The sequence below is a fragment of the Myotis brandtii genome, unplaced genomic scaffold, assembly GCF_000412655.1.
Source record: "Myotis brandtii unplaced genomic scaffold, ASM41265v1 scaffold1174, whole genome shotgun sequence".
Taxonomy (NCBI): Eukaryota; Metazoa; Chordata; class Mammalia; order Chiroptera; family Vespertilionidae; genus Myotis; species Myotis brandtii.
Window position 1 is genome coordinate 608,013 of NW_005354065.1, and position 21,806 is coordinate 629,818.

General features: G+C 42.2%; 1 protein-coding gene across 1 annotated transcript in view; it reads left to right on the plus strand.

Annotated features, from left to right (window-relative positions):
- Positions 1–21,806, plus strand: part of LOC102259858 (thrombospondin type-1 domain-containing protein 7B) — a 525,758-nt gene that overhangs the window by 152,761 nt on the left and 351,191 nt on the right. Inside the window, exon 2 of the mRNA XM_005858420.2 lies at positions 16,088–16,898. Within this exon, the coding sequence (XP_005858482.2) occupies positions 16,088–16,898 (811 nt within the window). The remainder of the gene's footprint in view (positions 1–16,087; positions 16,899–21,806) is intronic.

The following is a 21,806-nucleotide window of genomic DNA, read 5'->3' on the forward strand; positions in this document are numbered from 1 at the left end:
TGTTTATTGTGTACTAGAGGCCCGGTATATGAAATCGTACACAGGTGGGGTCCCTAGGCCTGGCGACAATCAGGGCCCATCAGGTTCCCCACCTTCCTGCCTACCTCCCTCCTCCTTCCCTAGCTGTCTGCATTCTACCACTGCTTGGTTCCCCACCACCCCGCCTCCTCCCCTCCTCCTTCCCTCATTGCCGTGTCTGCTGCCATCCACCCCTGGTTTCCCATCCCAGCCTGGGGCCCAGCCTGGATCGGGCGATCAGGACCTTCCAGCCGGGGGAGGGACCAGGTGGTTGGCTGGCGGGCCCCATCAGCAATCGGGGCCTACGGGCTTGGGGGAGCTCCTGTATTGAGCATCTGCCCCCTGGTGGTCAGTGTGCATCATAGTGATCAGTCATTTCAGTTGTTCTGGTCGTTTCATCATAATGGTTGCTTAAGCTTATATATATCTACACTAATAAAAGAGAAACATGGTAATTGGCGTACGACCGCTACCCTTCCCATTGGCTAATCAGCATATCCTTATGCAAATTAACTGTCAGCCAAGATGGCGGCCGGCAGCCATGCACTGAGAAGCAAGCAGGGAGGCTCACTTGCTCCAGTGACTGCAGACGCCAACGTTCCCCGCCTAACTTGCCGGCCTCTGAGTTGCAACTCTAAGCAACTATGTACTATGTTGCAAATGTAGAAGCTAAACAAAAGCCCAGAAACCAGCTTTCAGCCTGCCGGGATCTCAGAGCTGAAGTTATACATTGTTTCGATTATAGAACGGCAAACAAACCAGATACGAAGCCTCAGAGCTAGAGCCAGAGCTAAAGCTGGCCCAGAATAAAATAAAAAAAAAGAGAAAAAAAAGGAGCGGTGGGGAGCTTCAGTCAACAACCGCCAGCCTGAAAGCAGCCCTCAGCCCCTCACCCAGACTGGCCAGGCACCCCAGTGGGGACCCCCACCCTGAAGGGTGTGTGACCAGCTGCAAACAGCCATCATCCCCTCATCCAGGCTGGCCAGGCACCCCAGTGGGGACCCCCACCCTGAAGGGTGTGTGACCAGCTGCAAACAGCCATCATCCCCTCATCCAGGCTGGCCAGGCACCCCAGTGGGGACCCCCACCCTGAAGGGTGTGTGACCAGCTGCAAACAGCCATCATCCCCTCATCCAGGCTGGCCAGGCACCCCAGTGGGGACCCCCACCCTGAAGGGTGTGTGACCAGCTGCAAACAGCCATCATCCCCTCATCCAGGCTGGCCAGGCACCCCAGTGGGGACCCCCACCCTGAAGGGTGTGTGACCAGCTGCAAACAGCCATCATCCCCTCATCCAGGCTGGCCAGGCACCCCAGTGGGGACCCCCACCCTGAAGGGTGTGTGACCAGCTGCAAACAGCCATCATCCCCTCATCCAGGCTGGCCAGGCACCCCAGTGGGGACCCCCACCCTGAAGGGTGTGTGACCAGCTGCAAACAGCCATCATCCCCTCATCCAGGCTGGCCAGGCACCCCAGTGGGGACCCCCACCCTGAAGGGGGTGTGACCAGCTGCAAACAGCCATCATCCCCTCATCCAGGCTGGCCAGGCACCCCAGTGGGGACCCCCACCCTGAAGGGGGTGTGACCAGCTGCAAACAGCCATCATCCCCTCATCCAGGCTGGCCAGGCACCCCAGTGGGGACCCCCACCCTGAAGGGGGTGTGACCAGCTGCAAACAGCCATCATCCCCTCATCCAGGCTGGCCAGGCACCCCAGTGGGGACCCCCACCCTGAAGGGGGTGTGACCAGCTGCAAACAGCCATCATCCCCTCATCCAGGCTGGCCAGGCACCCCAGTGGGGACCCCCACCCTGAAGGGGGTGTGACCAGCTGCAAACAGCCATCATCCCCTCATCCAGGCTGGCCAGGCACCCCAGTGGGGACCCCCACCCTGAAGGGGGTGTGACCAGCTGCAAACAGCCATCATCCCCTCATCCAGGCTGGCCAGGCACCCCAGTGGGGACCCCCACCCTGAAGGGGGTGTGACCAGCTGCAAACAGCCATCATCCCCTCATCCAGGCTGGCCAGGCACCCCAGTGGGGACCCCCACCCTGAAGGGGGTGTGACCAGCTGCAAACAGCCATCATCCCCTCATCCAGGCTGGCCAGGCACCCCAGTGGGGACCCCCACCCTGAAGGGGGTGTGACCAGCTGCAAACAGCCATCATCCCCTCATCCAGGCTGGCCAGGCACCCCAGTGGGGACCCCCACCCTGAAGGGGGTGTGACCAGCTGCAAACAGCCATCATCCAGAGACCCAATGCACAAAATCATGTAGGTAGGGTCCCTAGGCCTAGCCTCCTGTGATCAGGGCCATCTTCTGCCCGTTCGCCAGTTCCCAGCCCAAACGCCGCCTCTGCTGCTGGGCTATAAGGCCGTTGGGACCACCAGCTCATCCTTGGCTGCTTGGGGGCTCAGGCCTGTGGGAAAGCGAGCACTGGCTGCTTCACCTCCATGTGCGTGCACTGGGCCAGCCGCTGATGGAATGCGTTGCCCGCTCGGGGCTGCTCACGTGGGCACCACTGCCGCCGCTGCTGCTCGGACTTGAAGTGCTGATGGAAGCTGCAGGGCACGCCCGCGACCTACCCACCCCAGCGTGAGTGGCCCTGAGAGGGCAGCACATTCCATCAGCAGCTGGCCCGGAGCACGTGCATGAAGGTGTAGTTGCCTGCACCCACTTTCCCGCAGGCCTGAGCCCCTGAGCAGCCGGGGATGAGCTGGTGATCCCAATGGCCTGACAGCCAGCCCGGTCCTCCCCCCACCCACCCCAATTCCCCCATTCACCATCGCTGATCCATTGGAGCCTGCGGGCCGGAGGAAGAGACCAAGAGGTCAGCTGTTCAGCCCGCTCACCAGTCCCCAGTCCTGCCCTACCACTGCTCGTGGGCCGGGACTGAGTGGTGGTTAATACCACCTCATGGCGACTGGTTGAGTGGTTGTTCCAGTCGTGATGCATATGGCCTCTGGCCTTTTATTATATAGGGTTATTGCAGAATATAGTACTGTTCCGACATGGCATACAGAGTGGATAAAGCAGTGTTTTAAACCTGAATTAATGATTACAAAACTATAATTCACTAATGTGTGGACAGTAAAGTATATCTTGTCATATCCTGAAGTAAAACCCAGAACAGCACAAGCTATTTTTGAAAAGATATAGAAATTCTAAGATTAGAGGACATGGACCCTTTTAATTGGGCTGTAAATTAGTGACATGTGTAATGGTTACTCTGAATTGGGTCATGCGTTTCCAGCATTCAGCCTTGTCACTGTGCACTTTGATCTCCTGTCTCCTGTCTTTGAAATGGTGGGCTAATACCTAACATACATGTGGGTCTCTGTGGCGTTTTATATCAACTTGTTTTTCGTGAATGGATGGCAGACCTGAGATGTTTTGTGATGTGTTCATTGCTCTGTGTGCTTGTGTATCCAGGAAGGGATATACAGGTGTTGGATCAGAAGTTGCATTTTAACCTCAATTTATGATGTAGATCCTAAAATTAAAATTAGAAAATGGTTTCATTTTATATTATCTACTAGAGGCCTGGTGAATGAAATTCATGTGGGGGTGTGTGTCCCTCAGCCCAGCCTGCACCCTCTCCAATCTGGGACCCCTCAAGGGATGTCCGACTGCCCATTTAGGCCTGATCCCACCGGGCAGTCGGACATCCCTCTCACAATCCGGGACTGCTGGCTCCCAACCGCTCCCCCGCCTGCCTGATTGCCCCAACCGCTTCTGCCTGCCAGCCTGATCACCCCCTAACCACTCCACTGCCAGCCTGATCAACGCCTAATTGCTCCTCTGCCAGCCCGATTGCCCCTAACTGCCCTCCCTTGCTGGCCTGGTTGCCCCCAACTGCCCTCCCCTGCTGGCCATCTTGTGTCCACATGGGTGCGGCCATTTTGTGTGTTAGAGTGATGGCCAATTTGCATATTACTTCTTTATTATATAGGATAATAATGAAGATTTAAACATATGGCCAACTACATCATCTAATGTGAATAGCATTGCACATGCAAAATATTTCCTTTTTGTTTTTCCTTTAGTAAAAGAGTGACTTGGGGGAAGAAGTTTGTGAACTTTTGCACACGAGGGGCAAATTCTTAGGGATTCACAATGTATATTAAAAACCTTGAGAAGTTGTATAGACAAGAGAACTTCAAATGTTAACTCTTTCTAGTTTCCAAATTTACACAATAACAAGGTTCCTCCCTGCCTCCTGATCTCTGAGGATGCTGCCATTCCCCTGGAAACATTTGGGCAGTTCCCACAGGTTGCTATGGTATCTTCAGTCTCAGTTGTATGGTGATTACAAGGAAAGGCAGGGGGACAGCACAGTGCTTCCTTGTCCCCAGAAGTTGGTAAAAATTTAATATATATATATATATATTTTATTAATTTTTTACAGAGAGGTAAGGAGAGGGATAGAGAGTTAGAAACATTGATGAGAGAGAAGCATCCATCAGCTGCCTCCTGCACATCCCCTACTGGGGATGTGTCTGCAACCAAGGTACATGCCCTTGTCCAGAATTTAACCTGGGACTCTTCAGTCCCCAGGCCGACGCTCTATCCAGTGAGCCAAACCAGCTAGGGCAAAATTTAGTATATTTTTAAAAATCATTTGTATACTAGCATTAAGTCTATCAAGTGATTAATGCTACCTCATAATAATTATTATTTTCATTATGCAAATGTAAACTACCCTCATAACTCAAATGACATTTCTTTGATTCCATTTCATTTTAAGTGGAATTCCCACAAAGCACTTTCTGAAATTCCAATAATTCAGAGGAGTGGGAGGGGGTGGAGAGGACTCGGGGAGGCTAAAAGGAGTTGACACAGGCTGCAGGCCACTGCCACGTGCTCACCCCGCTGGAAAAGGGTAATGAGGATGGATTTTTTTCAGCGCACTATTGAACGAAGAGCTTGAATGTCCTGTGGGGCTGTCAGCCCTTGGGCTGATGAGGGATATATTTATTATTAACTTCTCTGATTCCTTTTAATTATTATATGTAGTGACAATTATTGTTGCGGGTACCCATCTCAGCTAAAAAAAATTAAGTGCATTAGAAATACAATTTTTTGACTCATCTTTCACTCAGTTTGGTTATTTATTTTGAGCCCTTTACCACCAGGGTTCCTCATTTCTTTCTCTGGGATGTCCTCCTTAAGCCATCAGTCCACACTGGCCACCACTAGAGGACCCTTGTTCCTGACAGGCTGGCTGGTGACTCTGAAACTCTATACCATTCTTGGTCCCTTGTGCTGCTTTCCCACTGTGCCCAGCCCTTGGATCTCTCTGAGGGGCTCAGTGGCCTTGGCCTCCTATGCTCAGACACCCCAGGCTGACACTTTCTTTCTGGGGAAGCAGGAAGGATATATTGTCTCTCTCCTCTCCCTGTCTTTTCTCCCCTTTATGTCCTTATCTGTTCTGCTTCAGACAGAAGTGCCAGAGAGGAAGCTCTTTATTTTGAGCTAGAAGGTCTGTACCTGGGGGAGAGGGTCCCTCCCTAAGAAACATCCAGCAGAACCTTGTTAATGGACTAGACTTCTGGTAACACAGAAACCAGACGCTTGGTGGGCTGTGTGCATTTTCAAAAATGTCCTCACATCACCCTCTCTGAATAAATCTGTGTTTCCGTAAGCAAGACATACTTCTTGAACACATTTCTCCCATTCCCCCAACCCCAAATGTAGGTGGGTACTGGGTTTCTGACTCACATGCCACCCTTCGGAAAACAGTGCCACTCAAAGCCCTATTAGCTGTGGGTGTGGAGCCATTTCCGGCAGGATCCTCAGGGTTCTAGCTGGGAGCCTGCATTTGGGCAGTTCTCGCCGCTGCTTATCTCTCTCTGCTTCTGGTGCTTCCTCTTGGGGAGAGGAGTGGTCTGAGTTAGCAGCCTTCATGCACACCGTCCAGGCCCTTCCCTTCTTAGGGTTTTTTCTGGGTGTCCGAAACTGTAATCTTGTCAACAAATGCTAAAGGGACCACACTCACGCGCTTGTTATACCCTCTGTCAATTTTCCTGAAAATATCTAAGAAAATTAAGGAGTTTGGTAGTTCTTCTTAAAATTGCCAGGCTGTTTTGAGGGCTGTGTGATACAGTTGTTACCGTGTTGAGCATAGTTTCTATCCCACTGCTGTTGGGGATATTATAATTAACCTGCAATATGGAGAAATAATTGATGTCATGGCTGGAGTGGAGTGGGACAGTAGATGCTGGAAGGCCAGACAAGACGCTACTCTTTGCATTCCTATAAGACAAGATGGTGGTTTGGACAAGGGTGGTGGTGGGAGGGTGAATAGCCTGGACAAATTGGATTATGTTTGGGAGGTAAAGCTTGGAGGGGGGGGGGCAGGATTGGATTTTATGTTTTTAAATAGCGTCTTCAGGATGCTTCTTCGACTATAATAATAAAAGTGTAATATGCTAATTAGACCAGACAGCCGATTGACCTTCCGGACATCATTCCGGATGTCCTTCTGGATGAAGCCACAGGGGGCGGAGGCAGAGGTGGTTAGGGGCTATCAGGAAGGCAGGCGAATGGTTAGGGGCAATGAGGCAGGCAGAGGCGGTTAGGGGTGATCAGGCAGGGAGGTGAGTGGTTAGAGACAATCAGGCAGGCAGAGTGGTTAGGGGAGATCAGGCAGGTAGGCTAGTGGTTAGGGATCAGGCAGGCAGGCAGGCGAGCAGTTAGGAGGCAGCGGTCCCATATTGCGAGAGGGTGCAGGCCGTGCTGAGGGCCCCCCACCCTGTGCATGAATTTTATGCACCAGGCCTCTAGTATTGGATAAATGAACATTTCTAGTTGTTTTCTACATAGAAAAAACATTGTGATTCAGCCATGGTACTACTGTTTCTCATATATTTTTTTTCAAATGCAATAATTGGGAAATTATTTTTCAGAACATAAGAGTAGTGTCTCAAATAGTCATAACATTACTGCTTCAACACAGGAATCCTCAGTCCTTTGAAAAAGAAATTAGATTAACTAGAAGTTCTGTTGACCGAAATGCAGCTTGTGTTTTGTTCTCCCTCACTGTCCATTATGAATGTCTGCTCCTACAAAGAGAGATTTGTTGAGAAGCAGATATACTCCATGTAACCAGTAGAAAATTGATGTTACTAAGAAAAAATATTATCTCAAGTATGTTCTAGTGCAATTTTTATCCTAGAAAACAATTAATTCTTGAGTTGCGTTAGCGGCGAACAACCTGGGTGCCATCCGGCCCTTTTGCTCCGTGTATTTTTAAAGCCTATGTGCATAGTCCTGGCATTGCCGCCTCTCCAGTGAACCTGTCACGGACAGTACACAGGCCTCCATTACCAAGCCCACCGTGTATTGATTATTCAGGGTGGAATTAGCACTTTACTCTCTTTAGGGGGCAGGGACAGAGTTTGAAAATTCTGCCTCCTGACCGCCTGTTCCAGTTTGCTTTCTGAGTAGGAAAAAGAAACAGACTTGAGAGACTTGGCTTTCCTCTGTGTCTGACTTACTCTTCATTGCCTTCCACTTAGCGGATAGAAAATGCTGCGTAAAGGATTCCTTCAGGGGATCTAGAAGGCTTAACTGAAGTCAAGTCCTAGTTGAATGGAGATGCACTTAGGGGATGAGAACACCCCATAAATATCCCTGGACAGGCATTAGAGCCACAGGAGTTCCCGGGCCACCGCCGAGCCCGGCCACTGAGCCGGGACCAGGAGCTTTAGGCTGGAGAGCAGGGCAGCTCTGGGTCCTCACCCCAGCTGTACTCAGGGCAGAACCCCTTCGAAATATTTACCTGCAGGCTTTGCAAGACTTCATCTGCTCAAGAGATATTGCTGTTAAAAATAGTTATGCCCTGGCCAGGTGGCTTGGTGGGTTGGAGCACCTCCCACACATCAAAATGTTGCAGGTTTGATCCCCAGTTGGGGCGTGTATGGGAGGCAAACAATTGATGTTTCTCTCTCCTCTCTCTCTCTCTCTCTCTCTCTCTCTCTCTCTCTCTCTCCTTTTCTCTTTCAAATCAGTAAACATATCCTCTGGTCAGGATTTATTATATTAAAGCACTTAAACTGCAATTGATGTGGAAAAGCTTTGGAGTCAATAAAATTGTGGAGACAAATCCAGTTTCCTGGCCCCTGAGCTGTGTACCTTGATCAGGTTCTTGGACTTCATGCTTTGATGATCTCATCTAGCAAAGCAGACCAGTATCAATAAGTATGTATGAGCTTGGGGAGATAGTAGGTATTCCAAAAAAAAAAAAAGGCAGCTGTTACTAACATTATTGTAGTTATTCTAGGGACACAATTTCTAATTGGTGCCTGAGGCTTCTTTTATGTGCTAACCCCTGGGACGTCGCTGGATGTTCTCGAACAGGAGCTCAGCCTTGTTCTCAAGCTTGCAAAGTCCGGCGGGACGCAGTTCACATAATACAGTGAGGGGACCCTGAGAGGAGCTGCTTCCGGTGGCCATGCAGGGACCGAAAAACCTCAGCATTAACAGGCAGTTTGTTGCTTGTGTGTTTTGTGTTTTCATGAAATTTCCACCTTTTTGTTGTTTCTCCTCCCTTCCTTTCCCCACACCTTGGATTACAACCATTTAGGGGGTCCTGTTCTTTCCTTGTAGTCTTAGAGCTTTATAACGAAGCCAATGTGTTATAGTGTAATATCACCGGATCGGGTGTCTGGGATGGAATTGTCAGTCCCATTTCTCGCTCAAAATGACTGTGTGACCTTGGGCAAGTGAATGAATTTGCCTGGGCTTTATCGCCTCCTCCAAACACTGTGGGCTAAATGATTCCCTTTTCGTTCCCACTTTCATGCAGTAAGCAGGCTATAGGGTTTAGTGATCTGAAAAGATCCACTTTGTGTCAGAATGCAGTGAAGTTTATGAGGTTTGAGAGTCTCTTCTAGGCCTCAGAATTTTTAGAAAGTGGAATGGAAACCAAAAATATTGATAAACAATTGTAAAGGGTAGTTTTCTGTCTGTGGTGTTGGCATTAACTGATGAGTCGTTCAGATAAGTTTCCAATCTGCTTTGCTGTTGAACTACTTTTAATGGATTAGTTGCCACTGGCAACTAATAATTTGTAGCCATAAGTGATAAGTAACAGAGGCACTTTGCTTTTCATTAAGAGACATCTGTCCACCAAGATGAAATGGACTCAGGAAGTGCTGCTGGGTGTCAAACAAAAACACAAGCACACAGAAAGAGCCTGGGCGTCAGTAAAAATGCCTGTGCTTACTTTGAAGTTTAAATATTCAGTCCAAACACTCTGTGGTGTTCTCACATGGAATCATGAACTGTCTTCAAAAGTACATCTTTATACCTATGAAAAATAAGTTATATTTGGAAGCTTTTAACTGTTGCTGTTAAAATTTTCTGAAGAGATTTATTGGAATGTTTTAGCATGCAGATCCTTCAGATAAAAGGATATGCTTGATTTGGAAATTGTTTTACTATTAATAAAGGAATTTTGTGTTTCTGTAAAAAGTGCAATGGAGTTTTTAGATGAAATGCATTAGGGTTGAAATGCCTTCTCATTTAAAAACTTTTTCTCCATTGTATTTCTATTGATATCTGATGCATGACTCACTAATGGCTGTTACTAATGAACAGGTTTCCTCTGTGAGTTTAGAAAGTATCGGGTGGCTAGTACTGGGAAGGTTATTAATTATCATGATAGATTTAGAAACATTGTCTTGGAAACTATCGTCTCTTCGGGGCTTCTGTGAGCATATCTGCCTCCAGTGCTCTCTCCCAACTTCCGGTTTACTGCTTTAGATCCAATGAGCTTTAGGAAGCCAAAGCATTAAGACTGTCAGTCCTGCCCTGCTGGTGTGGCTCAGTGGTTGTGTCGACCTATGAACCAGGAGGTCATGGTTTAATTTCCTGTCAGGACACATGCCCAGGTTGCTGGCTCGATCCCCAATGGGGGGCATGCAGGAGGTGGCCCGATCAATGATACTCTCTTATCATTAATGTTTCTATTTCTCTCCCCCTCTCCCTCTCTAAAATCAATTAAAAAATGAAATAAAATAAAAAATAAAAAAGACTGTCAGTCCTGTGTATAAAATAAGTATAGATAGGGCTGAAGGAGTGGCCCCATGTTCTTTTCATGAGCAAATGGGCATGACAAGCAGTGCACAGGTTTTGAGAGATATTTAATGCCTCATTCATTTTTATACCCCCAGAGTATAATACACTACCTTTCAAGTAGTGGGTAATTAATAGTAGTTATTTTAATAAATGAATACTCAGATCACACTTTTTTATTTCTTGAGTTCTTTGATCTATTTTAGAAATATGATTTCATAGATAATGCCATTTCTTAGATAATTGTCCACTATGTAAATGGAGAGATTACACTGATTATATCATGGTTGATATGAAAGCTTTTTGAAAAGTCACTACATAAATTTCAAGCTTTTTCTTGGAGGTGAGGCATCTTACAGGTAAGCCAGTATTGTTTGATCTTGCCTTTTGTAATTCTGAGGTTTATGAGAGCTTTGATGTAGCGATGATCTGCAAACAATTTGTTTAAGACACTAAAGCTCTACATTGGCATTTATGTCATTCCTCACCCCCTTTTTCTCCAGTTAAAAATAAGGCAATGTCAGAATAATAAAGCAATGTCAGAATAATAAAAGCTGTGGTTTAAAAAATGAATAATAAAACAATCATTTCCTATTGCATGAATGGTATTAAATCAGGGTTGCTGCCTCAAATAGGGGCGAGAACTGTGCAAAAACTATGGGGTGTGTGCTTATTCTCTCTTCCTCTAGAATTCTTTTTTTGCAGGTATCATAGTGAATACCACACCTAAAATTCAGACATCCAGCAGGTGGTTTTAAATGTGATGATTTAGATTGGGTGATACATGCATCGAAACTAAGCCAGTTAAGGATAACTTGATCAAGAGAACAATTTGCCAGAACTTTTCTACTTCTGGAGGAATATTACATTCGAGTATTCATATATTTGCACTTTCTACAAAAACACAGGCAGGGGAAAGAGAGGGAGGGAGGGAGGGAGAGAGAGAGAGAGAGAGAGAGAGAGAGAGAGAGAGAGATAGATAGATCACAGTATTAATTGTGAATGTGACCTGAGAGTTCATTAATGCTACCTTTCCAGTCCAAACAATTTATTTTTTTACACCAGAATTTTAACCTGCTAATTGAAACTCACATGACTTAAAAATTGAAACTGACATGACTTAAAATACGTAGCACTTTATTAAAGGGTAACTGTGTTTATTCCACAAGAAAGGGGGGTAGTTAGATGCAGGTGGATGATGTTTTTATGTAATGTTGGTCCAGGTAAAAAAGTACAGAATTGCTATTTCCATGATAGCATTGAAATGTTTGCTGCAAATACAACACAGTATGCATTTTAATTTAGAGCCATATTATGTCTGTAGTTAAACTTTTGATTCTTTAATTGTTCTAAATTTTGTTTTATTTGTATTACTTGAGACCTGTTCTCAGTTAAGAAATAAAAAATGATTGATGTCTAAAAACAGGGGTTTCTTATATTTTTCTTTAGATTATCTTTAGATATATATTCTGAATATAATCATATTTTATATGTATGACAAATTTAAAGGTGGTATTGTTTTCTTTATGCAACTACTCAAAATTTTAATATGTTCTTTCATTTCTGAATGTGGGCAAGGGACATAATATTTCTCAAACTGCAGGCCACGTTTCACTTTAACATGCATGTTTTTTGAAATGGCAGAATTTCTCAGAGCCGTGTGGTTTTCACTATTGTGTGTGCTTAATGTTCATAGTCAACCACAACTGAATAAATAAGAGAATACATTTTCTCTCCTTGCCTGAAAAGTGAAAATTATTATAGGTCAACTGCTGAGAGGTCTTGCCTCCATCGCATATGTCTTGCTTGCAACTTATTTTTCATTTATTCCAAGCAAACACAATTCATTTTACATTTGCTTGTTATTTACTTGGTTTTAGTTGTTTTAACATAAGAAGAAATTATTCTTTCTCAGCTGTGCAGGTGCTGCTCTCCTAACTTTCCAGGGCCAGGAGTGGAAACCCCTGCTCACATACCATCTTGATTATTTGTTCTACTCACACTCAAAAGAGTTTAACTCACACATAGAAGAGATTATAACTAAGCTACAAACAAATCTGCCTTGTGATTTTAGGATCACATATACCAACGCACACCTAGGAAGGGCTTCTTTCAAATGCAGGACAAGAGCCCAAGCGAGGAGTCCCACAGGCCTGGAGTCCCATTGTAGTGACCGCATACTGGCTGTGTACCCTTGGACGTGCTTTGTCAGGTCTCTGACGTTCGTTTTCATCAATGGATAAAAGGTGCTCCAGCTCATAGGATCATTTAAGGAACAGGAAGGTACTTGGCAAATCACTGTGGCGTGATGTAAACCGGCTGTTTAAAAAAACCCACAAGGCCTTGATTTGCCTTGATTTGTAATGTGATATAAATCCTCCCACCACGGCCAATTTCCAGCTATGAATGATTTAACAGCCACCTGGTAAAATTCCTAAATATTTAACAGTCCCCTGGCACCAACCAAGTGCAGCCCACCATTGCTAACCCTCAGTAAATGGCAGTAATTATTTGTTAATAATTATCTTTTGTCCTCCATTGATCTAGAAAAAATATTCCTGTTTGGAAAATTCTGTATAGATGGAGGATGTGAAAGCTAAGGAAAGAATAGTAATTTACAATGTTTAAAATGTTAATGATTTCGAATAACAAACAAAAAAGCTCCCTTCAGAATTTTAGAAGTAGGCAGAAAACTAGTAAGAAAACAACATTTACTACTACGAAATGTGTTAATTAAATGCTTTAAAATAGGGATAACTTTGTAAAATATTCTGGGTGACTTAAATTTAATATTAACTTTTTCAAGACTAGTTTGGAATGACTTAACTTTCTGGTCTTAGATTATTTAATCTACACACACACACACACACACACACACACACACACACAAATCCTAACTGGAAAAGTGTGTGTATTTGATACCTATCAAATAGAGATAAACTGGCAGCTATTATTTTAAAACCCAGTGCTTTACAAAAAAGTTTCCTTTATATTTATCCAAATAACTTTTATATCATTCAAGGCTGATTTTGGATTTTCAAACTGGAAAAGTGTGTATATTTGATACCTATCAAATAGAGATAAACTGGCAGCCATTATTTTAAAATCCAGTGCTTTACAAAAAAAGTTTCCTTTAAATTTATCCAAGTAACTTTTATATCATTCAAGGCTGATTTTGGATTTTCAAAGTTGGCTGCAATCATAAGTCTTTTTGAAATGTTCCTTTACTGAATAACTGCGGAAATCATTTTTTCGTGGTAATAATAACAATTTGCATGTTTAGTCTGACATGATGGACAGGGGATGGCATATTAAAATGAAACTACTCCAGAACAGCTGGACATATTAAGCCTGAAAATACCTTTTATGTAACAATGGACATCTCAATATACAAAGTGCAAAGCTGTGAGCGATCTAGGAGAGAATCGGGAGACTTGAGAGCAAATCAGTTTGTGCTGAGAGCACCACTTTCCATGCACATGTCCTGGCCCATGAGCAAGGCTGGAGCAACAGGCCTGGGGAAGCATGTGGGAAACCAAGGGCATTTGGTGAGTGGAAGCTGATTCACTCTAGTGAAACTCCTCTGTCCATTTCTGTAAGAGACTAGTGTGGAGGTGCTAAAAGAAGAGGGTGTATTTTCTATGTTAATCCCTCTCACAAAGTAAGGAATCACTGGAACTCTGGCTTCACAGGGGATTGCCTAGGTTTACATACCCAGAGCGGGGCTGTGAGGAAGAACTGGGATGACTGTGTGTATTAGAACCCAAACCATTGTCCACTCAAGTGAGATCCTCATGTGGCATGTGGCCCCAGTTGCAAATACCCGTCTCTGGGGCTGCTAAGTGCATTTGACTGTGCACACATGTACTATTCCTAGACATGCAATAGATGTGCATGAAGTATATTCCATGAAGTAATTAAGTGGCATTTTGGGTGCGGTATTCAATTTTGGGAAAGACTATACCTTCTTCCTCTCACTTGTATAAATTAAAACATTTCTCAGGGTGTGAATTGCTTTTAGGATTATCACAACCCTAGTATGGGGGTATAAATTACATGGTTCAGCTGATAAACATTTTCCAGGTTCATATTACATATTTAAGTGAAAGGGAGAAATGTTTTATGTTTTTCTATTGACACAAAATGGGGTCACTTGGAGTCCTTGTGAAAAGATATATAATTAGCCTTCTGGACAAGCCAGCTGGTATGTCACCAAAAAAAAAAAATGTGAGAAACATCAACTGGCAGGTCTTTCATCTGCTCATTTCTTGGACTCTTTCCCACAAAAACTAATTCATTAATTTAAAGATTTGGCATATGACAAGGCAATGTGGGAAACTTTACCTGGAGTCAATACCTATCAGAAATCAAAAGGGATATATTTCAAGGACTGTAGGAGCAGGGTTTCCAAAGGCAATTCAGCACTAATTATTCTTTTATGACCTTACTTTTATCCCCTATGTCATATTTTTTTCTTTTTTATGTAATTTATTCTGCAAGCAAAAACCAAAATTGAGGACAACTATTTAGAAAATGAAAATATATTTAGAATAATTTGGCAGGTTATTTTTTAATAACATATTTCTCTTTTGAGCTATTTAGGATATGAGCCAAAGGATTGAAAACATGATAAATCCTACTTTATTAAAACTTGGATCTAGGGCTTTTCTTTTAGATGAAACACTGCCCAACTGGAAAGTATTAATAATGAATTAGATATATAGGCTTTGAACATAATAATTACAATGATTCCAATCTTTTTTTAAGTATTGTCTACTTGGCACCACATTATCTCATTGATCCTCAGAACAGCTCTATAAGTCAGTGCTTTTTTTTATCTTCTTCCTATGTAGTTAAGGAAACTAAGGCTTAGACATTTATTGTTTTGTTGTTGTTGTTGAAAGTATTATATATGTCCCCCTTTTTCCTCATTGACCTGTTCTATCCTGTTTCTCTACCCCCCGCCCCAGGCCTTCATCACCCTTTTGTCTGTGTCCCAGGGGTTATGCACATATTCATATGAGTTCTTTGGTTGATCTCTTCCCACCTACCCACCCTCCCCCATGTTCCCTCTGAGATTCGACAGTATGTTCTATGCTTCTCTGTCTCTGGATCTATTTTGTTCATCAGTTTATTTTGTTCATTATATTCCACATATGAGTGAGATCATGTGATACTTGTCTTTCTCTGACTGGCTTATTTCACTTAGCATAATATTCTCCAGGTCCCTCCATGCTGTTGCAAATGGTAACAGTTACTTCATTTTTACCGCAGCATAGTATTCCATTGTGAAAATGTACCACAGCTTTTTTATCCACTTATCTACTGATGGGCACTTGGGATGTCTCCAGATCTTAGCTATTGTAAATTGTGCTGCTATGAACATAGGGGTGCATACATTCTTTCTGATTGTAGTTTCTGTTTTCTTAGGATACTTTTCTAGAAGTGGGATCACTGGGTCAAATGGCAGTTCCATATTTATTTTTTTGAGGAAACTCCATACTGTTTTCCATAAGAAATTTTGTTTTAATCCTCAACCAAGGACATGCTTAGAGATAGCAAGGGAGGGAGGGAGGGAGAGGGAGAGAGGGAGAGAGAGAGAGATTATGAGAGAGAAACATTCAGTTGTCTTCTGTACATGCCCAGACTGGTGATCAAACCTGCAACTCAGGTATGTGCCCTGACTAGGAATTGAACCCTCAACCTTTCAGTGCACAGGACGATGCTCAACTAACTGAACCTCTCCAGCCAGACAAGGATTAGAAATTTGAAGTAATTTGTCCAAGTTTCTATTGCTAGTAAGAGAGGAAAGGGGGATTACATAAAGGCCAACTGATGGACAATCACCTTCTGAATCACTAATTATACGTATTGTCCACCAAGATTTGCAATTTCACATCAGCTGTAGGAAAAGTATGCAGATTGCCCTGTTTTTGTGTGGATGGTGGCATGGAGCCTCTGAGTAACTGACACCTTGTTTTTCTGCCTGTAGGCCCCTGGGGACGGTGTACAGGAGACTGTGGGCCTGGAGGAGTCCAGACTCGGGCACTGTGGTGCTTCCACTTTGAAGGTTGGACAAGTCACCTGTCCAGCTGTGATGAGAACCACAGGCCTCCAAAGGAGAGGAGCTGCTTCCGAGTCTGCGACTGGCACAGCGACCTCTTCCAGTGGGAGGTCTCTGACTGGCACCGCTGTGTGCTTGCTCCCCCCGTCCTGGGCCAGGCCAAGCCTTGGACCTCCGAGTGCGTGACGGCCCAGCATGGGCTGCAGCACCGGACTGTGCGCTGTGTTCAGAAGTTGAACAGGACCATGGTCGCCAGCGAAATATGTGAGCACTTTGCCCCTCAGCCACCCACAGAGCAAGCTTGCCTCATTCCTTGCCCGCGGGATTGTGTTGTATCCGAGTTCTCACAATGGTCCAAGTGTAGCAAGGGATGCGGGAAGCGACTGCAGCACCGGACACGCGTGGCCATCGCTCCCCCTCTCTATGGAGGGTCTCACTGTCCCAATCTGACGGAGACAAGAATCTGTGACGCCCCCATTTCCTGTCCTCTTGGCGAAGAGGAATATACTTTTAGCCTTAAAGTTGGCCCGTGGAGTAAATGTAGACTGCCTCAGCTGAAGGACATGGACCTCACCGGAAGGACTGTTGTGGATTTTAGCTCTGATTCAAAGGAGCAAGTCACCTTGAGATACCCAAGTTACAAGCCACATCACCATGCCAAGCCCTGGGACATAGAGATAGGTTATCAAACCCGGCAGGTGTGGTGTACAAGGAGTGATGGGAAAAATGCCATGATAAGGTAGGAGACCTTCCGTGTTCATATTTTTGACTCACTTAAATATCGGACAGTGTAATTTTATAAGGTTCCTTTCCGATTTTCTGTAAAAGGACAATTGTAAGCAGGTTTGGGATTTGGATTTTTAGTTTTATTTGAGAAGTCTTCAATTTTAATTCTAAAAATACCAGAGTGTAGCCCAGGCAATGCTCTGAATTCTTGCATAATTGGTAGTGGAACTATATTGGGTGGCATATATTTCCACACTTTATCAAATATCAACCAATTAAAACAAATGTCTTTTATTACTATAGTAATAAAAAGATATTATAAATATTCAACTTCACTCAAATTGGTGATATGTTATTTAAATGATCATTTTTAATAATTTTTTTCTTAAACTTCTTTTATTGCTTTAGTTTTGTTTTCATGATTAAGAAAGGTTTTTTTACATCTGAGGTGTAGATTTTTTTATAATATTAATATGTTAATCTAAGACTACTTTCTTTGGTGTTGATATGATAAAAATATTAACTTGAACAGCAAATAATTAGAATTACAACCTCTACAGGGTATGAACTAAAATTTAAAAGCCATTATCTAGGTTTCAAGATTATGTGTAATTGTTTTATTTTAAATTGTAGTATAAAACATCGTGACATTAAACCCAGGGAACAATGTTAAAGTAATATTTGTTTAATTGTCCCCCAGAAGGCCTTAAATGGAAACACTGGTATATTGCCAAGTTTCTTCCAAATTAAGATGCTTTTCAATAGTATTTAAATTACCAAACAATGAAACACTCATCTTTAAAATTAATCATTATCATCAGTTACTGTTTTCTGGGGATCCACAGCTGGCTGGGAGAGGTTCAGAAGGCTACCTCTGCTATTCAAGAACAAAGAGATGTGATGATTTTTTTTATTTGACTTCAAAAATGAGCATATTTTATCTTGGGTGCTTCATTCTGATTTATGCTGTATACAATTTGCAAGTCCATTGAAGAGTGATTTTCTGCCTTTTACTATTGCCTCCCTCTGTGCAGCCCAATAGATTAAGTAGATGATTTGGGTGATGATTATTTGAATATGTATGTGGAATTCTGTAATAACATTGTTTTCTTAATATTCTACATTGTATTATTACATAGAATGTTTTCATCTTTAGTTTGCTTGTTTTTACCAAGTTCTTTAAAAATATTAATAGATTTTATTTTTAGAGCAGTTTCAGTTTTATATTTACAGAGGATTTGAGTGGAAAATATAGAGTTCTCATATGCCTTCTCATCACTCCCCTTCCACACATACACTGTTTCACACACATATCTTGCATTGGTGTAGTATATTTGTTACAGTGGATGTGGCAATATTGATACATTACTATAGCCCAGAGTACATTAGAGTTCTACGGGCTTGTACCGATGTATAATGACGTGCATCCATCATTGCTATATCATAGAAAATAGTTTCACTTCCATAAAAATCTGTAATCCATCTGCTGATCTAATGCTTCTTCTCCTTGAACCCCTGCTAACCAATGATCTCTTACTGTCTCCATATTTTGCCTTTTCCCAGAATGTCATAGTGTTGGACTGATGTGCTGTATGGCCTTTTCTGTTTAGCTTTGTTCACTTGGCAATATAGAGTTAAGGGTCCTCCATGTCTATTCATGGCTTGGTAGCTCAGTTTTTTTTATCACTGAGTATTCCGTTGTCCGAGTGTACCACACTTTTTTATCCATTCACCTATTGAAGGACATATCGGTTGCTTCCAAGTTTCCGCATTTATATATAAACTGCTATAAACATTCATGTGAGATTTTTATGTGGCCATGTGTTTTCAGTGCATATGGGTCAATGTCAATGAACACAATGCATGGATATTATAGTAAGAGTATGTGTAGTTTCTACAAAATTTCCGAACTGTCTGTCAAAATGGCTGTATAATTTTTTATCCCCAATAACAATGAATGAGAATCCAACTGCTTCACGTCCTGGCAGGACTTGGTGTTCTCAGTGCTTTGGGTTTTAGTCATTTTAATAGGTATATAATGGTATCTTGCTTTAATTTTCCATTCCTTAATGATATATGATGTGGAGCATCTTTTCATATGCTTATTTGCCATCTGTATATCTTCCTTGGTGAGATGTCTGTTTAGATCTCTTATCTATTTATTGATTTGTAGGTTTTTTTCTTATTATTGTGTTTTAAGAATTGTTTTATTTTCTGTTTTATCAGATATGTCTTTCAAAAATATCTTTCAGCCCTGGCCAGTGTGGCTCAGTTGGTTAGGCATCATCCCATGCATGTAAAGGTTGCAAGTTCGAGTCCTGATCAGGGCACATGCCCAGGTTTCAGGCTTGATCCCCAGTAGGGGGCATGCAGAAGGCAACTGATGAATGTTTTGTTCTCATATTGATGCTTCTCTCTTTCCCTCTCCCTTACTCTCTCTAAAAATCAATTATAGTGCAGTTTGTGACCTGTCTTCTTATTCTCTTAACAATGTCTTTCACAAAGAAGTTTTTTGTTTGTTTGTTTTTTACCTTAATGAAGTTCAGTTTATCATTATTTCTGTTATGGATCATTCTTTGGTGTTAAATCTAAAATATAAATAAATAAAAAATCACCAAACCCAAGGTCAACTATATTTTTTCTAATGTTATCTTCTACAAGTTTTATAGTTTTGCATTTTACATTTAGGTTTATGATCTATTTTGAGTGAATTTTTGTGACAGGTGTAAGGTCTGTGTCTTGATTTACTATTTTTTTTTTGGTTGTCCTATCACCATGTATTAAAAAGATTATCCTTGCCCTAACCGGTTTGGCTCAGTGGATAGAGCATCAGCCTGTGAACTCAAGGGTCCCGGGTTCGATTCCGGTCAAGGGCATGTACCTTGGTTGCCGGCACATCCCCAGTAGGAAGTGTGTAGGAGGCAGCTGATCAATGTTTCTCTCTCATTGATGTTTCTGGCTCTCTATCCCTCTCCCTTTCTCTCTGTAAAAAATCATTAAAATATATTTAAAAAAAAAGATTATTCTTTCTCCACTGCATTGCCTTGTTCCTTTGTCAAAGATCAGTTGACTCTATTTGTGTGTATTTATTTCTGAGCTGTCTTTATTGCATTGATCCCTTTACATATTCCTTGCTAATAACACACTGTCTTTAATACTAAAGATTTATTGTAAGTCCTGAAGTTGGGTAGTCCTGAATTAGTTTTGTATTGATTGACTCTTCTGGATCTTTTGTCTTTTCATATACATTTTAGAAGCAATTGGTCCATAACCACACAACCACACATTTGTTCATAATTTTCTTGTAATGTATAGATTAATTTGGGAAGAACTAACATCTTGATAATATTTAATCTTCCTATTTATTTACATGGGTTATCTCTCCATTTATTTAAATTTTCTTTGATTTTTTTCACCATAGTTTTGTACTTTTTCTTATATAGACCTTGTACATATTTTATTAGATTGACACTTAAGTATTTCACATATTTTTGGTGCTAATAATGATGTATTGTGTTTTTAATTTCAAATTCTATGTTTTCATTGTTGGTATACAAGATAACAATTGTCTTTTGTATGTTAATCTTTTATCCTATAACTTTGTTATAATTGCTTATTAGTTTCAAGAGGCTTTTTGTTGTTATTATTGTTGATTCTTTGGAATTATCTGTATAGATAACTATATCATTTGTAAATATTTCTTTCTTTTCTATCTATATACCTTTTATTTCCTATTCCTGTTTTATTGCATTATCTAGGACTTCTATTATGATCTAAAATAGGAGTGGTAAGAAGGAACATCCGTGCCTTGTTCCTGATCTTAGCAGGAAAGCATCTGGTTTCCCACCACTAAATATAATGTGAACTGTAGGGTTTTTATAGATGTTCTTTATCCATTTGAAGAAATCACCCCCTATTCCTAGTTTGCTGAGAATTTTTATCATGCATAGGTCTTAGGCTTTGTCAAATGCTTTTTTTCTCCTTATATAGATCAGATTTATTAATGTTCTTTTTAAAAATGTATTTTTATTGATTTCAGAAAGGAAGGGAGAGGGAGAGAGAGATAGAAACATCAATGATAAGAGAGAATCATTGATTGGCTGCCTTCTGAATGCCCCACACCGGGAATCGAGCCTGCAGCCCAGGCATGTGCCCTGACCGAGACTCGAATAGTAACCTCCTGGTTCATAGGTTGATGCTCAACCACTGAGCCATGCTGGATGGGCTATTAATATTCTTGATTACATTATTGATTTCTGAATGTTGAACAAGCTTTGCACACCTGAAATAAATCACCCTCGCTTGAGGTGTATTATATTTGTAATGTATTGTTGGATATTATTTGCTAATATTTTGTTGACCCTTTTTACATACATACTCATGACAGATATCAGTCTTAATTTTCCTTTCTTGTAATGGCTTTCTTCAGTATTGGTATTAGGGTAATGCTGGCCTCAGAATGAATTGGGACATATGTCCTCTGCTTTGTTTTTCCAAAATAAATTATAGAGAATTACTATATATTTTTTTTCCTTGAATGTTTGATGGAATTTGACAGTGAACCCATCTGGTCCTGGTGTTTTATGTTTTGACAGGTTATTAATTATTGATTCAATTACTTTAATAGATATAGATCTGCCAGGGCAGGTCTGTCCTGGCATGTGTGGCTAGTTATTAAGGATTGTCCCATGCATGAAAAGGTCACCTGTTCAATTCTGGTCAGAGAACATGCCTGGGTTCCTGGCTTGATCCCCAGGAGGCAGCTGATCATTATGTTTTCTGTCTCTCTAAAAACCAGTAGCATACATATTTAAAAATAGATATAGATCTATTCAGATTATAAATTTCTCCTTGTGTGAGTTTTAGCTGTGTGTGTTGTTTAAGGAATTAATTCATTCACCTAAGTTATCAAATTTGTGGT